The 23,750-nt window shown below is 34.6% G+C and overlaps 1 protein-coding gene across 1 annotated transcript in view; it reads left to right on the forward strand.

Annotated features, from left to right (window-relative positions):
- The window catches only part of LOC143250687 (monocarboxylate transporter 10-like), a 61,177-nt gene that overhangs the window by 25,616 nt on the left and 11,811 nt on the right, over positions 1-23,750 (forward strand). The window contains exon 2 of the mRNA XM_076501586.1: positions 22,103-22,436. Within this exon, the coding sequence (XP_076357701.1) occupies positions 22,103-22,436 (334 nt within the window). The remainder of the gene's footprint in view (positions 1-22,102; positions 22,437-23,750) is intronic.

Below are 23,750 nucleotides of genomic sequence, written 5' to 3' on the forward strand. Positions count from 1 at the left end.
TAGCTGCTCTACAAACTATGGACAGTGAGAAACATTCTTCAGAGTCTGGTAAAAGAAGTTTTGCAAAATTCCCTAATGTAATATAATATAATAAAGTAACATCAACATTAAATCACGAACAGGAAACATTCCGTTGATGACATGTTACCTTTCTCCTTTATGTGTACTTATTGTTCCTAAATTTCAAAAGGCTTTTGATTAAGTACCACAAAAAGGATTAAGTAAGAAAATCATTCTGGTGAAATTAAGAGAAGATTTAAATGCAAGACAATGTTAATAATGAAGTCTAGTCAAACTAGACCATTGTTTCTAGTGGAATATGTAAGAAATTAGTATTTTAATTTTTCTTATTTGCCTTAATGATATAAACAGGCTCTCAGTTAGTAGTTTATTATAGTTTGTAAGTGATGTTAAAGCATATCCATCAATATTAGATAGCTCTTTTTATTAATCATCGGATATCTGCACGTTGATATTACAGTTGTCCGTAAACTGAAAACTTGAAACTTGCCAAAAAGCCTTAGTAAGAGAATGTATTAATTACTTCCTTAGTTTCTAGGTGTCTATTGTCATCTGCATCAAAAATCAGACAGGATAAGCGTGTTGTTTGTTTTTTGAATTTCGCGCAAAGCTACACGAGGGCCATCTCTAATTTAGAAGTGTAAGACTACAGGGAAGGCAGCTAGTCATCACCACCCACCGCCATCTCTTGGGCTACTCTTTTACAAACGAATAATGTGATTGACCGTCACATTATAATGCCCTCACGGCTGGAAGAGCGAGCATGTATGGTGCGACGGGAATTCGAATCCGCGACCCTCAGATTACGAGTCGAACGCCTTAACCCACCAGGCCATGCCGAGCCTAAGCATGTTGTGAAAGAAACTGTTAATTTGTTATTTCACTTCAATTGATACTCCACCTAAATACCAATTCTGAAGGATATTTGTTGTTAATTCGAACACGTTTAATAAATAACATTGAATTTCCTCAAGTAAAGATTGAAAAAATCACTTGATGCCAAACTCTTTTCAATCATTCGTCAAAGTGTAGTATTTATTTTACCATCTAGCATGAGCATTAAGGTTGTTACTATATATTTTTGACTAACTCAGACCATTACTGGAAAAAATCTTTAAACTGTGTATAATGTGAGCTTCAATTCTATAATAATATTTGTATTAAAGACAATAATGTTAATTGGCTAAAGAGTTTTCTTTGCTAACTGTAATTACTGCAAAGAAACTAATATAAATATTGTTTGTTTGTTTACTGTTAAAACTAAGTTGCATAATAATATATCTGTTCTGTGCCCACGGTGAGTATCGAAACTCGACTTTTAGTATTATAAGTCCTCAAATTTACCGTTGATTCACCGTAAGTGAACTAATATAACTGTGTAATATTTACTCACTGATCCAATAAAGGGAGACTCGTCATCACTGTTTTCACATAATATTTGGTTATTCAACTACACACTGAATGAATTCATGCATTTTAGTAGTGACATCGATAACAGATTAAAAAAAAACTACCATTTACTTTAATAGTCTTTCAGACAAATTAAAAAAAAAACTCATTTTAACAATCCGTTAAATAGATTTAAAAACCAACCACTAGTCTTAACAATTTCTTGGATTAATTTAAGAAAACAACCAATCATTTTAATAATTGTTTAGAAAGATATAAAAAACCCACTCATTTTAACAATCTTTTAAATAGATTTAAAAATAAGCTTAGAGTACTTAGTATCTACACCTACAGCAAACAGAGTAACTTATGTAACACAAATTAAAGTTGCGTAAAGAACAAAATCACTAGAAAACAGTAAATTATTTCCTGTTGCATGTGATAACATCTCTTAATAATTATATCAGGTGCCTGCAGTTTGGCTGTCTAATATAGACAAGTTTGAATACTGTACTCTAATAATGTTTATTAAAAGACAACAAAAATTGTATTTTCTAGATTTATAACGCTTTTTACTATCAGACAAATATTATGGACAACATCTCCAGTTTAAGTTTGACATATTTGCAGTTCAGATCTTATTTTTGTTTCTCTGTTTTGTTGGCATGACCACCGCAACATTGTTTGTAATACTAGTTAAAGTCAACGTGAATGACTGATTTCAATACCTGTAGACACAAACAGGGAATATGTTCTTGAATACAGATAAAGTTAATATGGCATCCCTGTTTTGAAAACTTTAGCTCAAAAATTCCAACTTAAGTAATTGTACAACTAACGAAAGTATTTTCGAGGATAAGCATACAGCTGTTTGCATGCCTGATATAAGCAGTTGTAAACGTGACTAGAATAAGTATTACGGCCCGGCATGGCCAGGTGAGTTAAGGCGTTCGACTCGTAATCTGAGTGTTACGGGTTCGAATCCCAGTCGCACCAAACATGTTCGCCCTTTCAGCTGTGGGGCATTATAATGTGACGGTCAATCCCACTATTCGTTGGTAAAAGAGTAGCCCAAGAGTTGGCGGTGGGTAGTGATGACTAGTTGTCTTCCCTCTTGTCTTACACTGCTAAATTAGTTACTGCTAGCGCAGATAGCCCTCGTGTAGCTTTGCGCGAAATTCCAAAACAAACAAACAAACAATAAGTATTATCGTTAAAGCACTCGCGGAACATATTTCGTGACTAATTTCAATGCTTGAAGGCACAACAAACATGAATGTGCTTTTAAATGCATTCTATTTTAGCTTATGAAAGAAAAGAAGATTCTGTTCAATGAATGTAGTGCTAGATCCACGTTGAAAGGAGTTTGGTTTGTTTTTAATTTTGCGCAAAGTTCACTCTTATTTTATTGATTTTTTTTGTTTCAAGTTATATGTGAATAAACACATTATTAATCCGGCATTGCTAGACTGTTAGGGGGCTTGATCGTAATCTGAGGGTCGCGGGTTCGAAACCCTGTTCCACCAAACATGCTCGCCCATACAAAAGTAGGGATATTATAACTTGACGGTTGATCACAGTATCGTTGGTAAAGAATACCCCAAGACTTGACAGTGGGTGGTGATGACACTGTCTTCTCCCCAGCCTTTCACTGCTAAATTAGCAGTGTGGCTTTGTGTGAAATCCAAAACAAACCAAACGCACTAGATATTGGAATGCTTCAGATATGTGGGTTCAGATGTTAATGTAGCCGACTGCTTATTAAGAATCTAAGTTTCGAGATGTAATGTTACTGAATAGGCCCAGTTCTTTCAGCTGACAATTCCATTCTTTCGCCCAAAGAAGCCAATAAAGCTGTTGTGGCAGCAAACGTTTCCAATTGGATGCCTTTCTTCTGATTGGTAGTTAAAATTAGAAACGAATATACATGAATCCTAGGAGTGTCTGATCCTGCAAAAGTTGAAAATTTGAATTCGATTATGTTTCTTCAGAAATAAATGGTATATTGGTGTCAAACCTTCATGTTATACTGGTTGTTGATAACTGTTAATTACCAACACAAAGTTAAAATGGATTCAAATAGACAAAAACACACCATTTTTCGTAGTGAGCAACACTTCACTTTTAGTTAAGAACACTGGTGTTTGAAATAAAACAGAAGAAAACTTAATGTAAAACAAGATATATTATTCGTGTTTTAACAACTTTGTTAAACATTACATACTCTGTAAGCAAATTTTGTAATCACAAAAACATGTGCAGGAAACAGCATTAATGCTATTATATATTGCTAAAATGTAATGATTTAGACTTAAATACTTAGGACTTGGAATTGGTTTATTGGACAAAATTCTTGTGAATATTTTGGACGAAACCTCAACTTGTAACTTTAAAAGCGGTTTTTTTACCTGTCCATTCTCATACATTACAAACTAAGGGCTACAAATTAAACGGTATAGTGACCAACACATAGTCTGAGGAATAGGTGAATTAAATTGTTCTTCCATTGTGGACAAAAGTTAAAATAAGTATATAAATATGTTAGCCTATTTAAAAATTTCCATTTTATTAACACAAATTATGTATGTAGGCATCGTTTCAAGTATAATAGCATTTCGGGAGACACAACACAGGTCAACACATAACACTTTGTTGATTTCAAAAATTTGTTACATATTTCAGGTTTTCATGTTGGTAATGCATTATTTTACTGAAGTAAAATATAAAACTAGGTTTCGTGTTTCGTCTCACTCAAGTCATGTTCTGAGCCTATTAGAAAATACGTCTTGTCTTCAGAGAGAATCAGGCTCAGAATGTCTTTAAAAGCTGTTCAGATATTTCATAATGAAGATTCTGGATTTACTTTTGATGAAAGCGTCGGATTTAGGTTAAAAACCTGTTGAAAATTTGGTCTTAAACCTTGGAAAAGGATTGGGTTGAATCTGTTATCTTATTGTAGTATTTAGTTTCTAAAGAAAACTTTGTGTATCAAACTTGCTGTAAACTCAGCTCCTGATTAAAATTGAGGTGCTCATTTTTTTGAAAGCTTGAAAGGCTAAATTCTACAGCTAACCAAGCAGTTCTGTCCAATAAGATTTCAAGCTGAGAGACTGACGTGTTACGTAATCTTGTACTATTGTACTTTGTGTAGCTCTTTATCCAATATTACCATATTTTACTTCGTAATGCTTTATATTTTTAGGACAATAGTGGAATTGAAGTTTTTCTCACACATCAAAAAGGGATTGATTACCTGAAAACGATATTAATCACAAATCGTTTTAGTTAAGTGAGAATTACCCACCTTTCATTTACAGAGTATTCATGCCGCAAATTATTTACTATTCAGATTTCAAGGGAAAGTAATAGGTAATTATTTTAGTTAATAATTGCGTAAATTTACTTGTGACAAACGTTTTCTCTCAAATTGTCGGACACTATCTGTACGCATATTAATGTATTGGAACAACGTTAGTTTACTTGAACTATTAATCCCAGAGTTAATAGTTCGCGTCCAGATACCACCAAAACGCACTCCGCATGTTGAGGTTCGGAGTGCGTTATAAGAGTGACGGTCAGAGAAGGGTAGACCAAGACTTGGCGACGAGTGCTGTTAACAAGCTATTTCCCTCTATATTTTCAGTTCAGTATAACGGAATGTTTTGTGTGGCTCTGCGCAAACAATAGTTTATTTAATTATATTCTTCCTTCTACGAAGTTATTTTATCTCAGTAATGAACTGACAGGTGTTGAACGTTTTGTTTTTGTTCTTGTTTTATCTCAGTAATGAACTGACAGGTGTTGAACGTTTTGTTTTTGTTCTTGTTTTATCTCAGTAATGAACTGACAGGTGTTGAACGTTTTGTTTTTGTTCTTGCTTTATCTCAGTAATGAACTGACAGGTGTTGAACGTTTTGTTTTTGTTCTTGCTTTATCTCAGTAATGAACTGACAGGTGTTGAACGTTTTGTTTTTGTTCTTGTTTTATCTCAGTAATGAACTGACAGGTGTTGAACGTTTTGTTTTTGTTCTTGTTTTATCTCAGTAATGAACTGACAAGTGTTGAACTTTTTGTTTTTGTTCTTGTTTTATCTCAGTAATGAACTGACAGGTGTTGAACTTTTTCAATCCATTCACGATGATATAATTACGTACATGAACTTTGTTTTGCATTTCATGATTAACATTTATTGAATGATGTTTCACTTTGAAGCGTCTTCCCCTCGGCGTCACCACTGATTTCTTTCTAACTTGCCAGATTTTGATATAAACGACGAATACATGCTCCGTGATATTTTTATTATAGAAAATAAAGCACAGCGATTAGTTTTGTGTAAGTGACACTGTATTCAATAAGAAAGTTCAAATAAAAAGTATATACTATATACACTGCATGGCCAAAAGTATGTGGATACCTGACCTTCACACCCATATGTGCTTGTTGAACATATAATTCCACCACCATAGGCATTAATATGGAGTTGTTCCCCCCTATTTGGTATAACAGCGTCCACTCTTCAGGAAAGGCTTTTCACCAGATTTTGAAACATGACTGCGGGGATTCACTCTATTCAGCCACAAGAGCAGTAGTGAGGTCCGGCACTGATGTCGGGCGAGAAGGTCTGGCTCGCAGTCGGTGTTCCAATTCATCCCAAAGGTGTTCGATAGGTTTGAGATCAGGGCTCTGTGCAGGCCAGTTAAGTTTTTCCACACCAACCTCGGCAAGCCATGTCTTTATGGGCCTCGCTTTGTGCACGGGGGTATTGTCATGCTGAAACAAAAAGAGCCTTCCCCAAACTGTTGCCACAAAGTTGGAAGCACACAATTCTCTGTAATGTCAATGTATTTTGTAGCATTAAGGTTTTCCCTCACTAGAACTAAAGAGCCTAGCTCAAACCATGGGAAACAGCCCCAGACCATTATTCCTCCTCCACAAAACTTTACATTTGGCAGTATGCATTCTGACAGGTAACGTTCTCCTAGCATCCGCCAAACCCAGATTTGTCCGTCAGAGTACCAGATAGTGAAGAGTGGTTTATCACTCCAGAGAACGTGTTTCCTCTGCTCCAGAGTTCAGTGGCGGTGTGCTTTACACCACTCCAGTCGACGTTTGACATTGCGCTTGGTGATCTTAGGCTTGTGCGTGGCTGCTCGGCCATGGAAACGCATTTCATGAAGTTCCAGACGAACAGTTCTTGTGCTAACATTGCTTCCAGAGGCAGTTTAGAACTCGGTAGTAAATGTTGTAACTGTGGACAGACGAATTTTACACGCTACACGCTTCAGCACTCGGCGGTTCCATTCTGTGAGCTTGTATGGCCTACTGCTTCGTAGCTAAGCTGGTGTTGCTCCTAGACGTTTCCGCTTCACAATAACAGCACTGGAGCAGCTCTTGCAGGACAGAAATTCGACGAACTGACTTGTTGGAAAGGTGGCATCCAATGACAGTGCGACGTTAAAAGTCACTGATCTCTCCAGTACGACCCATTCTACTGCCAATGTTTGTCTCTAGAGATTGCATTTAATGCCTATTTTATGCACCTATTAGCAATGGGTGTGGCTGAAATAACCGAACCTACTAATTAGAAGGAGAGTCCACATACTTTTAGCCATGTGGTGTGTGTGTGTGTATGTGTATATATACACACATTTATATATGTGTGTGTTTGTGTATACATATATATATATTCCTAATGATATAAATCAATAAAGTATAAATACCGTAATATCGCCTTCCTCTCTTTTATTAAAATACGAATATAATCAAACTGTCGATAAGATGTCCATGTGATTAATTAATATATTAGTCAACAGGGTATTCCAAAATTTGGTTCTGCCAGAATAGCCGTAAGAAAAAGTCACTTGTCGCAGGAGTACATGATATTGCAAGATATAGGTTTCCTTACATATCGAAACACAATTGTAAGTCACCCCATCGCTCCACTACAACCAGTTGATGGTATGCTAAGTGTTTAGCGTCTTTAAGTGTTACACACTCTGGAGTGTCACCCAATACACTTGACATGTCCACTCTTTCCTCACAAATAACAAAAAGATGTCTGCTCGTTCTTCTGATGTTTAAAACAATGGTTACCTCTGTAAACAAAACCAAAGAAAGATTTACGTATGTGAGTCAACACCCTGAGATTCGTATTTTTTCATAACTATTGCAGACATTACATCGGTAAATTATGCAGTAATTAAATCTTTCACATTCTATGTCTGCTTACATAATACTATGAATAATGTAATTTGTTATGATTGTTAAATGTTATCATTTCGTTTCATATGTTTTCTAAAATTATTAAGTAGTATTTAATATCAACAAATGTACTGTTTCATCTTAAAAATTGAATTACAGTGAAACAAATAGTGCATGTAGCATTTTTTTTCTTAAATGTTTATTGCGAAAGTTCTGCATGTTCTCTAAAATTTGTGAAAAAATTCTCGAGCGTAAGAATCAACAATATACTCTATGTAAAATACAAGTGTTGTTGCCTTAGCTGAAACGTTTGGAAAAGATCATCTCAAGTTTATAAAAGATAACTAACGCAACGCGAAGAGAGTATTGTTGCCTGGCTACAGTTAGTGTACCTCAGAATCTAAAACTGTGAAAAACGCTTATTAATCGAAAAACTACAGATATTCGACCAGAAATGTTTATACATATCGAATATTAAAAATCATTCAACTTCTATGAGAATATTAAATATTTTCGTCAGGAAAAAACTCACTTGTGAAAAAATTAGCTAGCTTCCTGTCAAGTGAAAAGTACCTGTGTATCAACATAGAATTTAATACGCTCAACTTAAACCGCCGATAAGAGATTCAGTTCCAGACCAAATAGAAGACTAAGTACTGTTTGTGTATTTGTAAAACTTCTATACATAAACCAATATTTGTAATAACTATATATATAACAACTGTTATTACCAGTTGCATTGTTGTTTCTACATTAAAATATATTTGTGCTAAAAAAGAAAATCCTGTGCATCAATCTTATTGGCAAATACAATAAATTTGATACATGTTAACATTAAATTAACTTTTAAATTAAAATTAAAATTTTCGAATATTTCAAATGGCAATACGTAACATAATAACTTGGAAGCTTAGTCGAGATAAACTATAGTCAGTAACATAATAATTTTGGGACTCGTCCAGGTTCTGTATCAGAGACAGAATTCAATCGAAATTCAAATTAAAATCATAATTCAATTTATATTTATCAGTGCCAACAAGATATTATTATGTCTGATTATCAAGGTTTTCTTGAATCACTCTCTTGAACGACTAGAGAGATATAACAAAAGTGAATTGCTTGAAACTGACAAAATTTTAAATTAGAAGTCAAGAATTGATTGTTTGTTTGTTTTTTAATTTCGCGCAAAGCTACTCGAGGGCTATCTGTGCTAGCCGTCCCTAATTTAGCAGTGTAAGACTAGAGGAAAAGCAGCTAGTCATCACCACCCACCGCCAACTCTTGGGCTACTCTTTTACCAACGAATAGTATGATTGACCGTCACATTATAACGCCCCCATGGCTGGGAGGGCGAGCATGTTTGGATTTGAACCCGCGACCCTCAGATTACGAGTCGAACGCCTTAACACGCTTGGTCATGCCGGGCCCAGAAGTCAAGAAATCAATGACAAAAATGAACTAAAAATGTATTGAAATACTAATAGATGATGCTTTTTTGAATGAAGAATCATTAGGGAAATATTCTAGTATCATCGAAAGCCAGAACTGAGTGATAAAAATAAGTTAGAAATTCAGCTCAAACTCAAACAAATCGATCCTGAACAAGCCCGTATAGAAGTTGAAAAAAATCAAGCCTGTATTTAAGCTGAAAAGTAGAACGAGCACCTCTGTTTTCAAGCTGAAAGTAAAAATCTCGAGGCGGAACAAAATTGTATCAAAACCGAGAAAGAAATTTTGCGAAAAAAAATGAAAATTAAACTCAATTACAATCAACCACGGATAAAATGACAACTATGAACTCAATCGATGTGTTAAGTTATCAAAATTTAATGAAAATTAACCCAATAAGTATTTTCAATATTTTGTTAATGTTGCCCAAACCATGGAGTAGCTCACCGAGAAATGGTCATTATTATTGCAGAGGGTTTTAACTGTTAAAACATAAGAAGCTCTCTCTCTAGAATATTTTATGGGTTATAATAAGGTTAAAGTATCTATTCTCAAAGCATGCGAGTTAGTACCGGAGGCTTGTCACCAAAAGTTTCGAGGTTATTGCAAGCGAGGTTTTCAAACTTATATGGAATTCACCCGCGAAAAGGGGGTTTATTTTGATTGATAGCGTAATTCTATGCATATTGACAAAGTTTCAACAAACTAATACAATTATGTCTAATTGAGGAATTTAAATACTTTACACGTAACGACCTCAAAACTTAGTCGGATGGAAAGAATGTTGAAACACTACAGGAAGCAGCTTCTATTGTCGATTATAATACTTTAACATATATAACCACTTTTCATATAAAAAATGCCTAGTATCCCGACAAAAATCTGTATCTTTTCAATCCATTATATTTGGTGACTCTTCTAAAAAGTCCAGTTTCTCTATTTTGAAATCTTCTTTCAGTCAGCATAAAGCTTCATCAAAAACCCACGTTTTGTCTACCATTTTTTATAAAACCTGATCACGTTATGTTTTATTATGTGTGTGTGAAAATAAAAAGAGATAATACCCAGTGCCATATGTCCACATATGCATATAGTTTTACCAGATCACTTAATGTTGTTGATTTGACTACTTATAAAAGGGCTGTTGTAGTTAGGGAAGAATTTAGACCTTTTGTGTCTTAGACAAATAACGATGTTAACCCTATACCCATATATATTTTATATTATATTGGGGTGACTCAAACATTCTTGTTAGAAGGTATACTGTCTTTAGATTTGAGTTCTACCACTGGTGAGTCTGTTATTGCTCAGGGTATTGAAGGTCACCTTTCTAATGCTCCTGTTTATAAGATTTATTCAGCATCAGACCGAATTTCGAGACCTGTTGTGGTTGGAGTAAGACCTATCCTGCCAATTAGGGGTGTATTATTATTGCTGAAAAATATTTGGCTGGAGAAAAAGTTATTGTCGAAACCAAAATTGTTAGCTACAAGATCACTGTTTGATCCAAATATTGTGTTGTTGAGAAGAACCTAAACGTGTTTCCCTCATGTGCTCAGGCTGAGGAATTAAATCAAAACCCAATGATAGACACGTGCTCACAGGATGAAATTATAGATTTGCTTCAGACATTTTGTGGATCCGACGTAAATTACGTGAATAACTGTCTTACTGACAACTCTTTGGTGAGTGCCAATGATGGATGTGGAAAATCTTTTTACCTGATGAAGTTTCGTCTGCTAGAAACAAGAAAATGATCCGCAGATCTCTTCACTATTTAAATATGCACACACAAAGAATGAAGTGCAGAGATTTCCAAATGGCTATTTTTCAAAAATTTTGTGCTTGTGAGGAAATGGAGACCACCAGAGTGCGAGCCTCAGAGGACTAGGCTTATAGTTTACCAAATAGTTGTTCGCAAAGCATATCATTCTGTAACATTAAAAGATGCCCATGGACTTCCCATGGGAGGTCATTTAGGTGTCAACGAGATATGTGATAAAATTATGAGACATTTCTTTTGGCCAAATATTAGGTACGATGTTTCTCAGTTTTGAGAAAACTGAAAATATGAAACCAGTTGTTATTGCTCAGGGTATTGAAGGTCACCTTTCTAATGCTCCTGTTTATAAGATTTATTCAGCATCAGACCGAATTTCGAGACCTGTTGTGGTTGGAGTAAGACCTATCCTGCCAATTAGGATAGGTGTTAGTGAATTAAACTATTAAAGTGAATAATTTGAATTACAGAGAAATATAAATAATTATATTTCTTTGTTAAAAACTATGTATTTTACTCGCTATTAATAATTTACCGTTTCCAACTATGTATTTTATTTGCTATTAATAATTTACCGTTTCCAACTATGTATTTTATTTGCTATTAATAATGTACCGTTTCCAATTATGTATTTTACACTCTATTAATAATGTATCGTTTCCAACAATGTATTCTATCATTCCATTTAGTGGAAATTTGTTTGACTTTCTGATTAGGTGTGTTTAACAGACTCCTTAAATAACTTTTATTTTAACATGTATGAAGGACCAAAAATACATTGTTTCAGGTCTTTATATTTTCATCGCTAGGTTAAAGTATTTTCGGTTTGATCAGTGTTGTTTTTTTAATTATTTTTAACTACTACCTACATTTCCTAAGACGTATAATATTTTAAAAACTGAATTATGCGCACCAACACTTAATAATCAGTTTAACCGAATTAACTGGTTCTCAAAAGCACTTTTAGTATGAGCACCTGAACATGATTAAATTCAGCATTTTGTATAAAAGGGAGCTGAATTAGTGGAATAGTTTAAAACACTCAGTTATTAATTAATATAATTTCTTTATAAATAACATTCATCTTTATTGTATGAGCAAGGTGATTCTTGATTTTTTTCACCGTAAGAAAACAGTTAACATAGAACAGATTCACGATGTTATTTTTGTTAAAACGGTTCTATTTACATGATTTCTGTTATATTACACCACTCTTTCTGTGATTATAAAATAAAAATATATAATAATTCATGACGTTTTAATTTAAAACAATCTACACATAGATGTCTCTGTAACATCTCTTCAATTTCCATCTTACATTTTGCCAGATTTTGTCCTATAAAGATTTAATTTCAAAGCAAAGTTCCATAAGACAAGTAGTAATTTTCAATCCTCGTGAAATAAAATAATACAAACCTACTCTGCTCATTTATAGGCAGTTTCTCTCCACTATTTGCCTTTTAAAGAGTTTTCAATTGTCCTTTATTTATACGTTAATTACACTCATTTAGTGCACAGTGCACAAAGCTAGAAAAATGACTCAGATTTCAAAATTGCACGAATAGCAGAATAATTTTAAATTCTTGCAAATGCACTTAATGAATAGGAACTACACATACTTAAATTTTTAATAATTTAAATTCTTCAACAAATTCTCACGATTTAGAAAATAATAATATTCATGCAAAAGCATGCAGACTTTTTACCGTAGAATTATTATTAATAGCTTAATACTTTCTTTGTTAAATTTGTGGTTTTCAATAAATTTATTTCACAAACTTGTATCTTACTATTACTTTTAGTGAAGTAAATTGTTTACCAGATTAGATTTAAAAACAGTGTTATAAAAAAGCTATTTCAGACAAACATTTACATTTTATTTGGTGTTTGTTTTTTTTTTTTTTGAGCAACCCAAATTTATCGGGACCCGACATGGCCAGGAAGTTAGGGTACTCGATTCGTCATCCGCAGATAGCAGGTTCGAATCCCTACCGCACCAAAAATTCTCGATCTTTCAGCCGTGGGGGCATTGTAATGTGAGGGTCACTCCCACTATTCGTTGGCAAAAGAGTAGCCCAAAAGATTATGGTGGATGGTGATGACTAATTGCCTTCCATCCAGTCTTACACTACTAAATTAGGGACGGCGAGCCCATATGGCCTTAGTGTAGCTATGCGCAAAATTCAAAGAACAAGCAAACAAACCAAATTTGCGTCTATAGGGTTGATGTGGCTTGTTTGTTTCTTGTTCCTTTATGTATAAAAAAACTAAGAATGATGATAAAAAATGAAGTAATTGGATATCATACGTCTTGTCTTAATTTGTCAGAAGTTCAAGAATATTTGATGTCGTTAACTCAAAGATTTGATTCGGAAACTTTACAATCGTTGTTGTTATGTTCACGACCTGCCCGTTGGCGTGTGATAGGATCCAGAAAATTACACAGACCATAGAGGTGGAACTCAAGATTTTCTCAGCTGACTAAACAAGTCACGTTTAAAACTTTCAGAGTCAAGTCTATAGCAACGATACAAAATTATCCACCAGTGTCTTAATGACAGTTAAATTACAGAGTAAACTTGGATGTATGTCAGGCTTCTACCGAACTTTCTTTCCTCGTCAATAAAAGAAAAAATAAGACAATGAGGTTTTAAAGGGAAAATACATATATATTCACATAAAGATAAAAATAAAAAATTAATTAATGCGATCTGTATAATTTATAATATTGGCAAATAAACTATTATCGATATACACATCGATACTGAACTGAGAAATTCACTTCATCCTGTAAAACACAGCTGAACACGAAAGTTTATATGAAAGAATCACTAGTTTGAATCTTCGGGCCCCTTGATGACCCAGCGGTAAGCTTGAGAGCTTGTTTGTTGTTATTGGATTTTGTATATAACCGTCTCTAATTTTGGATTGGTGGACAAGAAGGAAGATGGCCAGTTAACAACATCCATCTTGGGCTACTCTCTTCTAATTATCACAAGAAAGAAAAAAAAAGTGAGATAAACTTGTGTTTACACTATTTATGTTTTTCACAAAAATTATCTTATGCAGTATTTTTAAAATCTAAATTATGTATGTATTAGTTTATTGTTATTTTCGATTCTAACGTGATAAAGTATTTTGTTTGTTTGTTTTGGAATTTCGCACAAAGCTACTCGAGGGCTATCTGTGCTAGTTGTCCCTAATTTAGCAGCGTAAGACTAGAGGGAAGGCAGCTAGTCATCACCACCCACCGCCACCTGTTGGGATGCTCTTTTACCAACGAATAGTGGGATTGACCGTCACGTTATAACGCCCCCCACGGCTGGCGCGACGGGGATGCGAACTCGCGACCCTCAGATTACGAGTCGCACGCCTTAACACGCTTGGCCATGTCGGGCCCGTGATAACGTAAAAATATAGCTACTAAAATAGAGCATGCGCGTTTTAAGGTTATTTTACATTCATTATGTTTTTAACTATTTTCGTACAGGTTTCTTTTTTCTATTAGAATTCTACCCACCAGTAAATCCACTACCTTTTTGGTTTGGAGGTAAGCGCGAGAATACCCAATGTCCTATCTGTGTTGTGTCCACTGTGGGTTCCGAAATCTGGTTTCTATCATTGTAAGTCCGCTGACGTACTGCAACGCCACTGGGATCTCTATACTTTTGTAAAAAATTATTAACAAAGTTAACGATAAAAATATTTTGAAATTGAAATCCAGATCATAGTCTGACAAATACGTCTACTAAATGACACTTTACGGTTTAAAAAAACGGACTTTTTCTCAACATTATCATGTAAACATATTTGTTAGATTATCAGAATTCTAAAAAACAGTGACGTTGACACAAAAACGGGTTAACACTTAAGAAAAGAAAAAACAAACAATATTTGATATAATTGTCAAACAAACAATTCAAGCTAATTCGTCAATGCAAAGACAAATGGAAAGCTTAAAGAAAAAATGACAGTTTGGCGGGAGATAGTCTTTTTGAAACAAATATATATTTTTTAAATTCGAACCTTTAACTAAAAACTAACTGAAAATTTGTTCACCCTTTCTTAATTATTACATGAAGCACATGGTAAAATTACGTTACCAAAAGCCGCTGTACAAACAGAAATATTCGTTATTTCAGAATATATATATATATTAGTATTTTTTTGCAAACACATTGCAATACATGGAAAGTTTGAAAAATATACGTTAAAACATTTTGTACATTTCAAAGTTCGTATAAAAAGAAACTTACAATTTTAACTTGAGTTATCGATACGAATTCAGCTTTATCCATGTCGCTATAAGATTGCGTTTGTTTATTTTGAATTTATGCGTTAAGCTATTCGAGGGCTATTTACGCTATGTGTCTGTAATTTACGAGTGATAGACTGGAGAAGAGCAATCAATGAACACTACCAAAGCCCTAACTCTAGAGCTACTCTTTTACCAAGGAATTGTGGGATTTATCGACACCTTATAACGTCCCCATAACTGAAAGGACTATTACGTTCGGTGACAGAGTTTGCTAGACCGAGCGCTATAACCAACAGGCCATAGGATTACGTATATACTTTATCATAATAAATAAGTAAAGCACTGTGAACAAGGTACAAATTCTCAAGTGAAACTAATAAAAATTGTGTCCTGTCGCTAAAATGCAGGAGTCTTGCGGAATACGCGAGGCCCTCAAAGCCTGAATAATAAATAATCCACACTCTGTTTGGATGTTATAAAAGTAAGCCAAACTGTATTTGGGGAGTTATATATTCCCCAAGAAGCTCAGTTTGACCCTGAGTTTTGTCTTTGTTTTTGAATTTCGCGCAAAGCTACACGAGGGCTATTTGCAGTGTAAGACCAGAGGGAAGACAGCTAGTCATTACCATCCACCACCAATTCTTGAGTTACTCTTTTACCTACAAATAGTGGGATTGGTCGTAAGATTATACCGCCACCACGGCTGAAAGGGCGAGCATGTTTGGTGTGACGGGGATTCGAACCCGCGACCCTCAGATTTCGAGTAGAGTGTCTTAACCACCTGGCCATGTCGGGCCATTTTCGGTAAACTTCGTCGGCATTGGATATTATAAGTAGTGTGTGTGGTTAACACTTTTCACTCACGAGCTCTAATAATTAAATATAAATGTGTAATAAAGCACAAAGAGCTTAATATCTTATTGTTCCGATTGCCTGAGCAGTTTCATTGCAACATTCATATGTGTTCAAATAATATAGTTGTATGTGATGTCGTTTCACAAAAATTTGTAATGCAATTCTTGTATTCAAAACAGCGTTTTAACCAGGTCATTACAGAGCCTTCCTAAAATGTTGCAAACCATTTCTAAGTATATACTTCTATAACTCGTTGTTAAAAAGACAGACACGTTTTCAAATGTTTGCTCAAGATTGTAGTATTTATTATTCAACAAGTATATAACTATTGGGTGATCCATTAAAAGTGTGAAAACGAATTGCAATGAAAAGACATTCGCAGAAACAACACCCTGAAATCAACAAAAGCTGTGAGTTGGATCACCTGCAGTAGTTGTTGAAACAGGGCGGGAAAAAGGTGACCTCTCTTTGTAACGTTTCTCAGAGCCTACACAAATTATTATAGCTTTGTTTGTTTCTTTGACTCGAGTTAATGCTGGATTTGTTCAAATAATGATGGTTATTTTCTTCATTTTGTTTCCCTTTTATTTTACAATGTGACCTCAATTCATTCAAGCTACAGTGTTTCTCATTTGAGTTTGATTAATATGCAGCCCACACAGGGACGGACAAGTTTAAACAGTGGGTTTCGCTGTGTCAGTGATACATAAGTACTTCAACGCCACAAACATGTATATTCTAAAGAATGTGTAGCCATGTTCAATGACACATTTCATTCCATTTAAGGTGCTCTTAAAAAACAACAACAGAGAAATATGTCTTGCAACTTATAATTTCTTAACAAGTTAGATCACATGTTATCACCTACATAATCTTGTCTTCATTTTCTCTCTCAACTTTCGAACCGTCAAACCATTGTTATCTCTTACCCTCGATTAACCTGTATTATTTATGCTCAAATTATAATAATTTGTAATGAAACTGCTACTTAGTGGTAGAAAACTAAACACTCGTCTTTAGGGTTATACCTTAATTATGTAGTAGGTTAATACAAAGAGAGAAAGGAACATATTTAGATAAAGCGTCAGAGAAAACACTTCTATATAGCAGATTAAAAACGGCCATCTTTCAGAAACTGTATACTTTTAACCTTACTTTTAGGTTACCTCGTATTACCTAATTGCAAATACTTACTAATATAAAACGATTAGTTATTAATTAGTATGTTTGCTTTATTTAAAAGGGTTTGATTAACGCAAATATCTTGTTAGTGAGTCCTTTCGCCCACATATAATGAAGCAAGTTAAGGGCTTAGGCTTAAAATCGCTGCATTTAGTATGCAATATTGTATGAAGTTGATCTGCTGAAGACAAAAAAAGCGTATTTACAATAATCATTTCTTGGAACACAAAATTAAATTTTATTTTACACATAATTCATTTCGACCTTAGTTCCATCAGATTAAGGTTCAATCGGTATCTTTTTGTTAATATTTTTGTGAGCTAAATATTTTTACACTCGGGTGTCTAGCTCAGTTTTGGCTTGTTTTAAATTTCGCGCAAAGTTACACGTCCCAAATTTTGCAATGTAAGACTAGTCATCACCACCCATTGCTACTCTTTTACCAACAAATATGAATTGACCGTAACATTATATCGTCCCTACGGCTGAAAGGGCTAGCATGTTTGGTGTGACGGGGATTCTAAAACCCGCGACCGTCGGATTATGAGTCGAGTGCCTTAACTACCTGCCCATACTAGGCTGCTAGCTCAGTCAGTAATTATGTAAGACGAGCATGTTAAGTAAGGAGGTTTCGGACTGCAGTCTCGCAGGTTGCGAGTTAAGCACCCTAGCCACCTAGCCATGTTTAGGCCATTTTATACACATAAAATGTACAAAATGCTATATATATGCTAATTCTATGTCTCATAATATAGGTTCTGTTTTCTGTCTGTTAAAGATTTGGGATTTTCTCTAACACAAACAATAAAACATTGTTGCACATTAATAGAAACACATCTTTTTGAAGGTTTCAAATGTCTTCTTTGTTTGGAAGTATTGCAAGAAAAAGGGGACAATACAATAGTGTTCTTAAGATGTTATGAAAAATATTTAACATTTCTTGCAATGTAGATTTGTTGAATATACGACCAAATAATTTTTCATTAGCCTTCAACTACCGACTGTACCAAAGTATTTGTTGCAATAGATTACAAACAAAAAAATCCCAAATCACAGTTGTCATATCGTAACCTCACACATTGTTGCTCGTTTATCCCCTCCAGCGGCGAAAAATGGAATTACGTAGTTTCTTTCAGCGGAAAAACCTTTCTGATTATAAGAATTTCTACTCGTGATAAAATCTACAGAAGTATGAAAAAGTATCTCTTCGTAGCTTAATAATTGGTAGGCTTAAAGACACTGGCGATACGATTCATCATTTGTGAAGCGGGGACGTTTTATCTTTACCGTAACAGTGATTGTTCAGATAAAATAAACAGCTTGAAGCAAGAGATTGATATAGAACTTTGTTAAAGTCGTATGAATTCTACCATCCAAAAGATAACAAACATCTGTATATTTCCTACCTAATACAGATTTAGTGATTATCTTAATCAGTAACGCTCAATGACGCTACAGTTTTCCCTTTAATTAGTAACGCCTGATAGAACTACCAGTAACCCTACATTGAATCAAAACTCATTGATCCACAATAACAGTCATAGAACTCAGAATCTCTAAGAAAACGGACGTATTCGTTCGCTTGACAGTCTTTAGGGAAAACAAAGTTGTATTGGTTTGTTTTGTTTATTGAAGAATTGCGCGCACAGATAAACAAGGACTGTCTGCCCATTACCGTCTCTAATTTTGAACTAATGGACTAAATGAAAGAGAACTAGAAAACAGTGCCCACTATCAACACTTGAGCTACTGTTAAAGTCTATACCATGCCTAGTCCGATCATAATCACAATGAAAGGTGTTCCAACTACTTGTTAAGTAGATATTTTAATTTATAGAAACGCCATTAATATAAAGTATTTTAAAATAAGAAGGATTTGAGATATTAACTCATTTGCCACAGATAAATAATGTCAGAAAATGTTGGCATTCTAATTTTATCAAAAACTAAGTAATCTCACATATAAGTAAGTTCAAAATACCAGTACCTGAAAAGTGTTTATTACTCCCCGACAAAGAAGAAATCTGCACGAACTCTGAACAACTGATGTTGAATTAACGATACTCTAACAAATTTAAACTTACATATACTATAAATATTGTACGTATGAAAACTGTTATTCTTCATTCCTTAACAGATCTTGTACTTCACAAAGAGAATTGGTTTTGAATTTCGCGCAAAGCTACTCGAGGGCAATCTGCACTACCTGTTCCTACTTTAGCAGTTTAAGACTAAAAGGAAGGCAGCTAGTCATCACCGTCCACCGCCAACTCTTGGGCTACTCTTTTACCAACAAATAGTGGGATTAACCGTAACATTATAACGCTCCCACAGCTGAAAGGGCGAGCATGTTTGGTGCAACCAGGATTCGAATCCGCGACCCTCAGATTACGAGTCGAACGCCTTAACGCATTTGGCCATGCCGGGCCGTCACAAAGAGAAGCATCTTCTAATTTGTCGTCACAGATGATCCCGTTAAACAAAATGTGTGGCATTAATCCTCAAGTTTCTTTTTCAAATAACAGTAAATATTTTAATACTAAACATTAGAAATTAATTTTCTTGTTGTTTTAGCAAAAATCTGAGCAATTGGTTATTTGCGTTCTGTCTACTGTGGAAAATCAGACGCCAGATTTTTGTCATTCTGAGTCCGAGAGACTGATGATTTTCAGAAATTGAACAAGTGAGATTATAATGAGATGTTTTTAGTTTTTGTCAAATCAGATTTCCACTTATTCTTATAGAGCTAATGTGTTCAACTAGAGCTTGCAGTCTGAATTCTATGTATATTTCTGCCATGTCAACAATCTTTCGACGTGTTTATGAAACTATTTCTCTGTTAATAATCGCTCCATGTTGAAGCGCAAGATTGTTTAGTCTTATATAACTGATGTCAAGCAGTTAAAATTAAAACACTTTGAACATAAAAGCAAATGCTTAGAAATATACCAAAAGAACAAAAATGCATAGTTTTATAAACTGCTATCAGCTTTAGGACTACGCATCTACATGTAGGGTTAAATCTCAGGAGAACTATGCTTGTTATATTATACCCACAGTAACATAAGAGATGTATGTTGTAATACACGTGCTTTGTCCAAACACCCTCGTTTAACAAAAACACATGTCGGGAGATGTACAAAACGAGAAGACATTACAGACCTTTATGCAAAATCGCAACGATTTTCAAAGTAGCCAACCAAAAAATAATAAAAACATTTACCAAGTTTACAGTGGATACATTCAACCGTGTGCGGTTCCTAAATTAAACATCTAGTTAAGTTGAGACTGTCAAACAAAAATCTGCAAACGTAAAGCAGGAGAAACGAGATCAGTTATTTTGTGGGGTTTTTTCAACTTCAAAATGCACAAGTTAGAAACCAGTTTCGGTAAGGTGGTATAAAAGCGATTACAGTTTTATCTATATAAAAGTCTATAATTTTAATTAACTAAGTTTTCACCATTTGTGTTCATGCATTTAAGAACACCAATTCAGTTAGTAACAAAACATTACAGAGCTATGCGGGAGATTTCAGTGTTAGTGCAGTACATAATCTGAACAGCTGGACAAACCCTCATTAAGATTTAGCCATTAGTCCTAGTTTAGAGCTGGTGATCGAAGAGTGTGCAATCAGTTAGCAGCAGTAACTTTCTAAGTGGCCACTCTTAAACGAACAGCAGTGTTGACTGCCACAGTTATAACATCCCATAGTTTAAAGTACGGAAGATGTTTAACAGCATAACGCGGCTCGAGCCTTAGAACTTGCGATCCACAAGCAGCAAGATAACCTACAGATCACAACCAGGAGATGAATATTAAGTAATGGGTTATAACACACCTCTGTGGTTTAAAGCTTGTTTTTTGATTATCTTATTAAGCCTTGATATTATATATAACTTTTATTACATTAAATCTGCATCATGCTGGATCGATATGTGCAGATTTTTACAGAATGGTCTAAACGGGACGTTAAGTGTCAGCATAACAATATAGCAGTAAAATCCAAATCTCTTTATATTGTCGTTCCACTTGAACTACATCACTTTGCGACAACTATATTAAAGTTCGGGCACTTTATTATAGCTAAATATTCCAGTAAATGTAAGAAGAGAACTTCAAAAATACTGCTATGAGAAACTATAGCACAGAGATTGTGCCTTGACATGCCAGTACAATTTAACAGTGCATGACTGGATGCCAACCATCTCAAGAATGTGAATTTGAGGATCAACGCGCTTTGCGCTTTGGATCTGTGGGTGCACTATAAAAGTGACCATCAAATCCCAATGTTCAATATTTAAATGTCAAGTAACATATTGTATAAATTTGGTTGATGATTCACAACCGCCATGACTGACATGGTGGTCCTGAATACCTCAGATGAAAAAATCCCACGATAAGTTAAACGATACGTTTTTTTTTCCCACCTTTTCTTTTCGTCTTCTACGTTAAAGAAGAAACCAGTGCAATTACAATAACAATGAAACACATTCAATCAAACAATGTTTGTTATACAGTTTTTACTTTTCTATTGATATCAATTTAAAAAAAATCATTCTCTACAATGTAACATTTGAAATTATGTATTTCTCTTTTTGTTTTGTTGTTTACACCGACTAATTCGATACGTTTGTGTTTATGGTTTTCAGAGCCACGGAAGTTTATGAATATATTTGTTTGTTTGTCTTATGTGTTTATTTATTCGCTCCTCAAAAAAATTTTGTTTGAGAATTTATTAATCATTTTCAACTACTTAGATTTCTACGAAATATGTTTCTGTCAGAATGTGAAAACTCATAACGTAAAGCAGAATATTTGGGCGTCTTTTACGCAACCTGTTTTTAAAGGTAAACGCTCTCGAACTGTTTCGCTTGGATTAAGAATCGTGCAATCACGATAAAAGACTTATTATTCAGGTACTGTATACTAGGTACCTGTAATTAATGCTTGCTATATTATTTTCTAGTTTGGGCGGGAGCTCTCTCGATGTCATGTGGTTTCTTCGTTCCTCCTGTGGTTGTTGCTATTTGTCGAAGAAAGAGCACCAGACTCACAGCTGTGTTTGGAGGACTAATGACAGCTCTTGGATGCCTTTTTACTTCATTTGCCTCTCAAATGCATCAAGTGTTTATGAGCTACGGAGTTTTCATGGGTTGTGGAATTGGGATTGTTAGAGAAACTTCAAATATTATGATTGGACAGTACTTCAAGCGCAGGCGTGAATTAGTGGAACTGTTTGTCCAATCGGGCACAGGACTAGGAATCGCAGTCATGTCATTACTGTTGGCGAAGCTTATCAGGTAAGTAACGTTAATAAATCAGTTTTCTTGCCTTTAAGATAATTAGTAATTAGTAATTAATGGATAACTTTCAACGACCACTAAATCATATGTGGGTCTTTGACCTGTTTATTTATTTATTTGTTGAATTTTATGTTAAGTTACTCGAGGGCTATTTACTCCAGCTGTCCGCCATTTCGAAGCAGTAGACTACAGAACCAGCAACTAGTCAAAACCATCTACCGCCAATTCTTGGAGTGTGCTCTTTACCAAAGAAAAGCTGGGTAGACTGTCACATTATAACATCTGCAGGCTTGAAAGGACAGTAATATTTGGTGACGAAATTCGAACACGCAACCTGCAGGTTGAAAGCCGAGGACCTCTAGTCATCAGGTTTTTCTTCCATCAGTTCTATATTACAGTATTATATTCAGTCCTAACATATGTGGATTATAAATCAGTCAATTACGATGATTTTTTTCCAATAAGCTTTCGGACAAGTAATGGCTTTAAACGTTTAGTAAAGGTTAGAATATTAGTTAATATTTCACCCCCCACCCTCCAGGGGCACAGTGATATAAATGCAAGAAACTAACTACCGATACTCTTTGTGGGCAAAGAGCAGATAGCACATTCTGTAGCTTTGTGCTTAATTACAAGCGAACAGATAAAAGTTAATATTTTTAAAATGTGGGCATGTTATCTTAAACACAACCGGTCAGACTGATTCCTTCCCAAACTAATTCATTTTCATGTTTAATTTTTGCCTCTTCATAATGACGATAAACTTCAGCGTGTTGTCTAAGAAGGCCATCAATGTGAGTTAGCAGGACGAGTCCCTATAACCTGGAGTCGCTGTAAGCAGAATACTGTTTCATTTTACGAGCAAGTAATTTAAATAAAAATGTTTTATTCGATTATAAAATTGTAATTTCTTAACAGGAAAGAGACTCCTGAATTAGAAAACTTTGTATTACACTTGATATAAATATAACTTGATTTTTACTGCAATATATTAACTTATATACACTTGTATACTGTAATTCGCTACAATATGACATAACAATGAAGCTTTTTGGCATCTTATAACCTTTTAGTCTTCTCTAATGTCATTCTGTGAGACAGAGTTGAGCCCCTGGAGAATAAAACCAACTTTTGATAGGAATCTCGCGTTGTTTCCCTATCAACGCAACCACGTACAGATGTTCCATCTTAACGCCAAGTTTGAATTATGCTAGAAATAAAAACATTGTTTTAAAAACACTAAACTATCAACACAGCAGAAAAAAAAAAAGCTCTTTTCTTGACCCATCTCTCTCACACCCACATGTACAT

This window comes from Tachypleus tridentatus, chromosome 5 (genome assembly GCF_004210375.1).
Source record: "Tachypleus tridentatus isolate NWPU-2018 chromosome 5, ASM421037v1, whole genome shotgun sequence".
Lineage (NCBI taxonomy): Eukaryota > Metazoa > Arthropoda > Merostomata > Xiphosura > Limulidae > Tachypleus > Tachypleus tridentatus.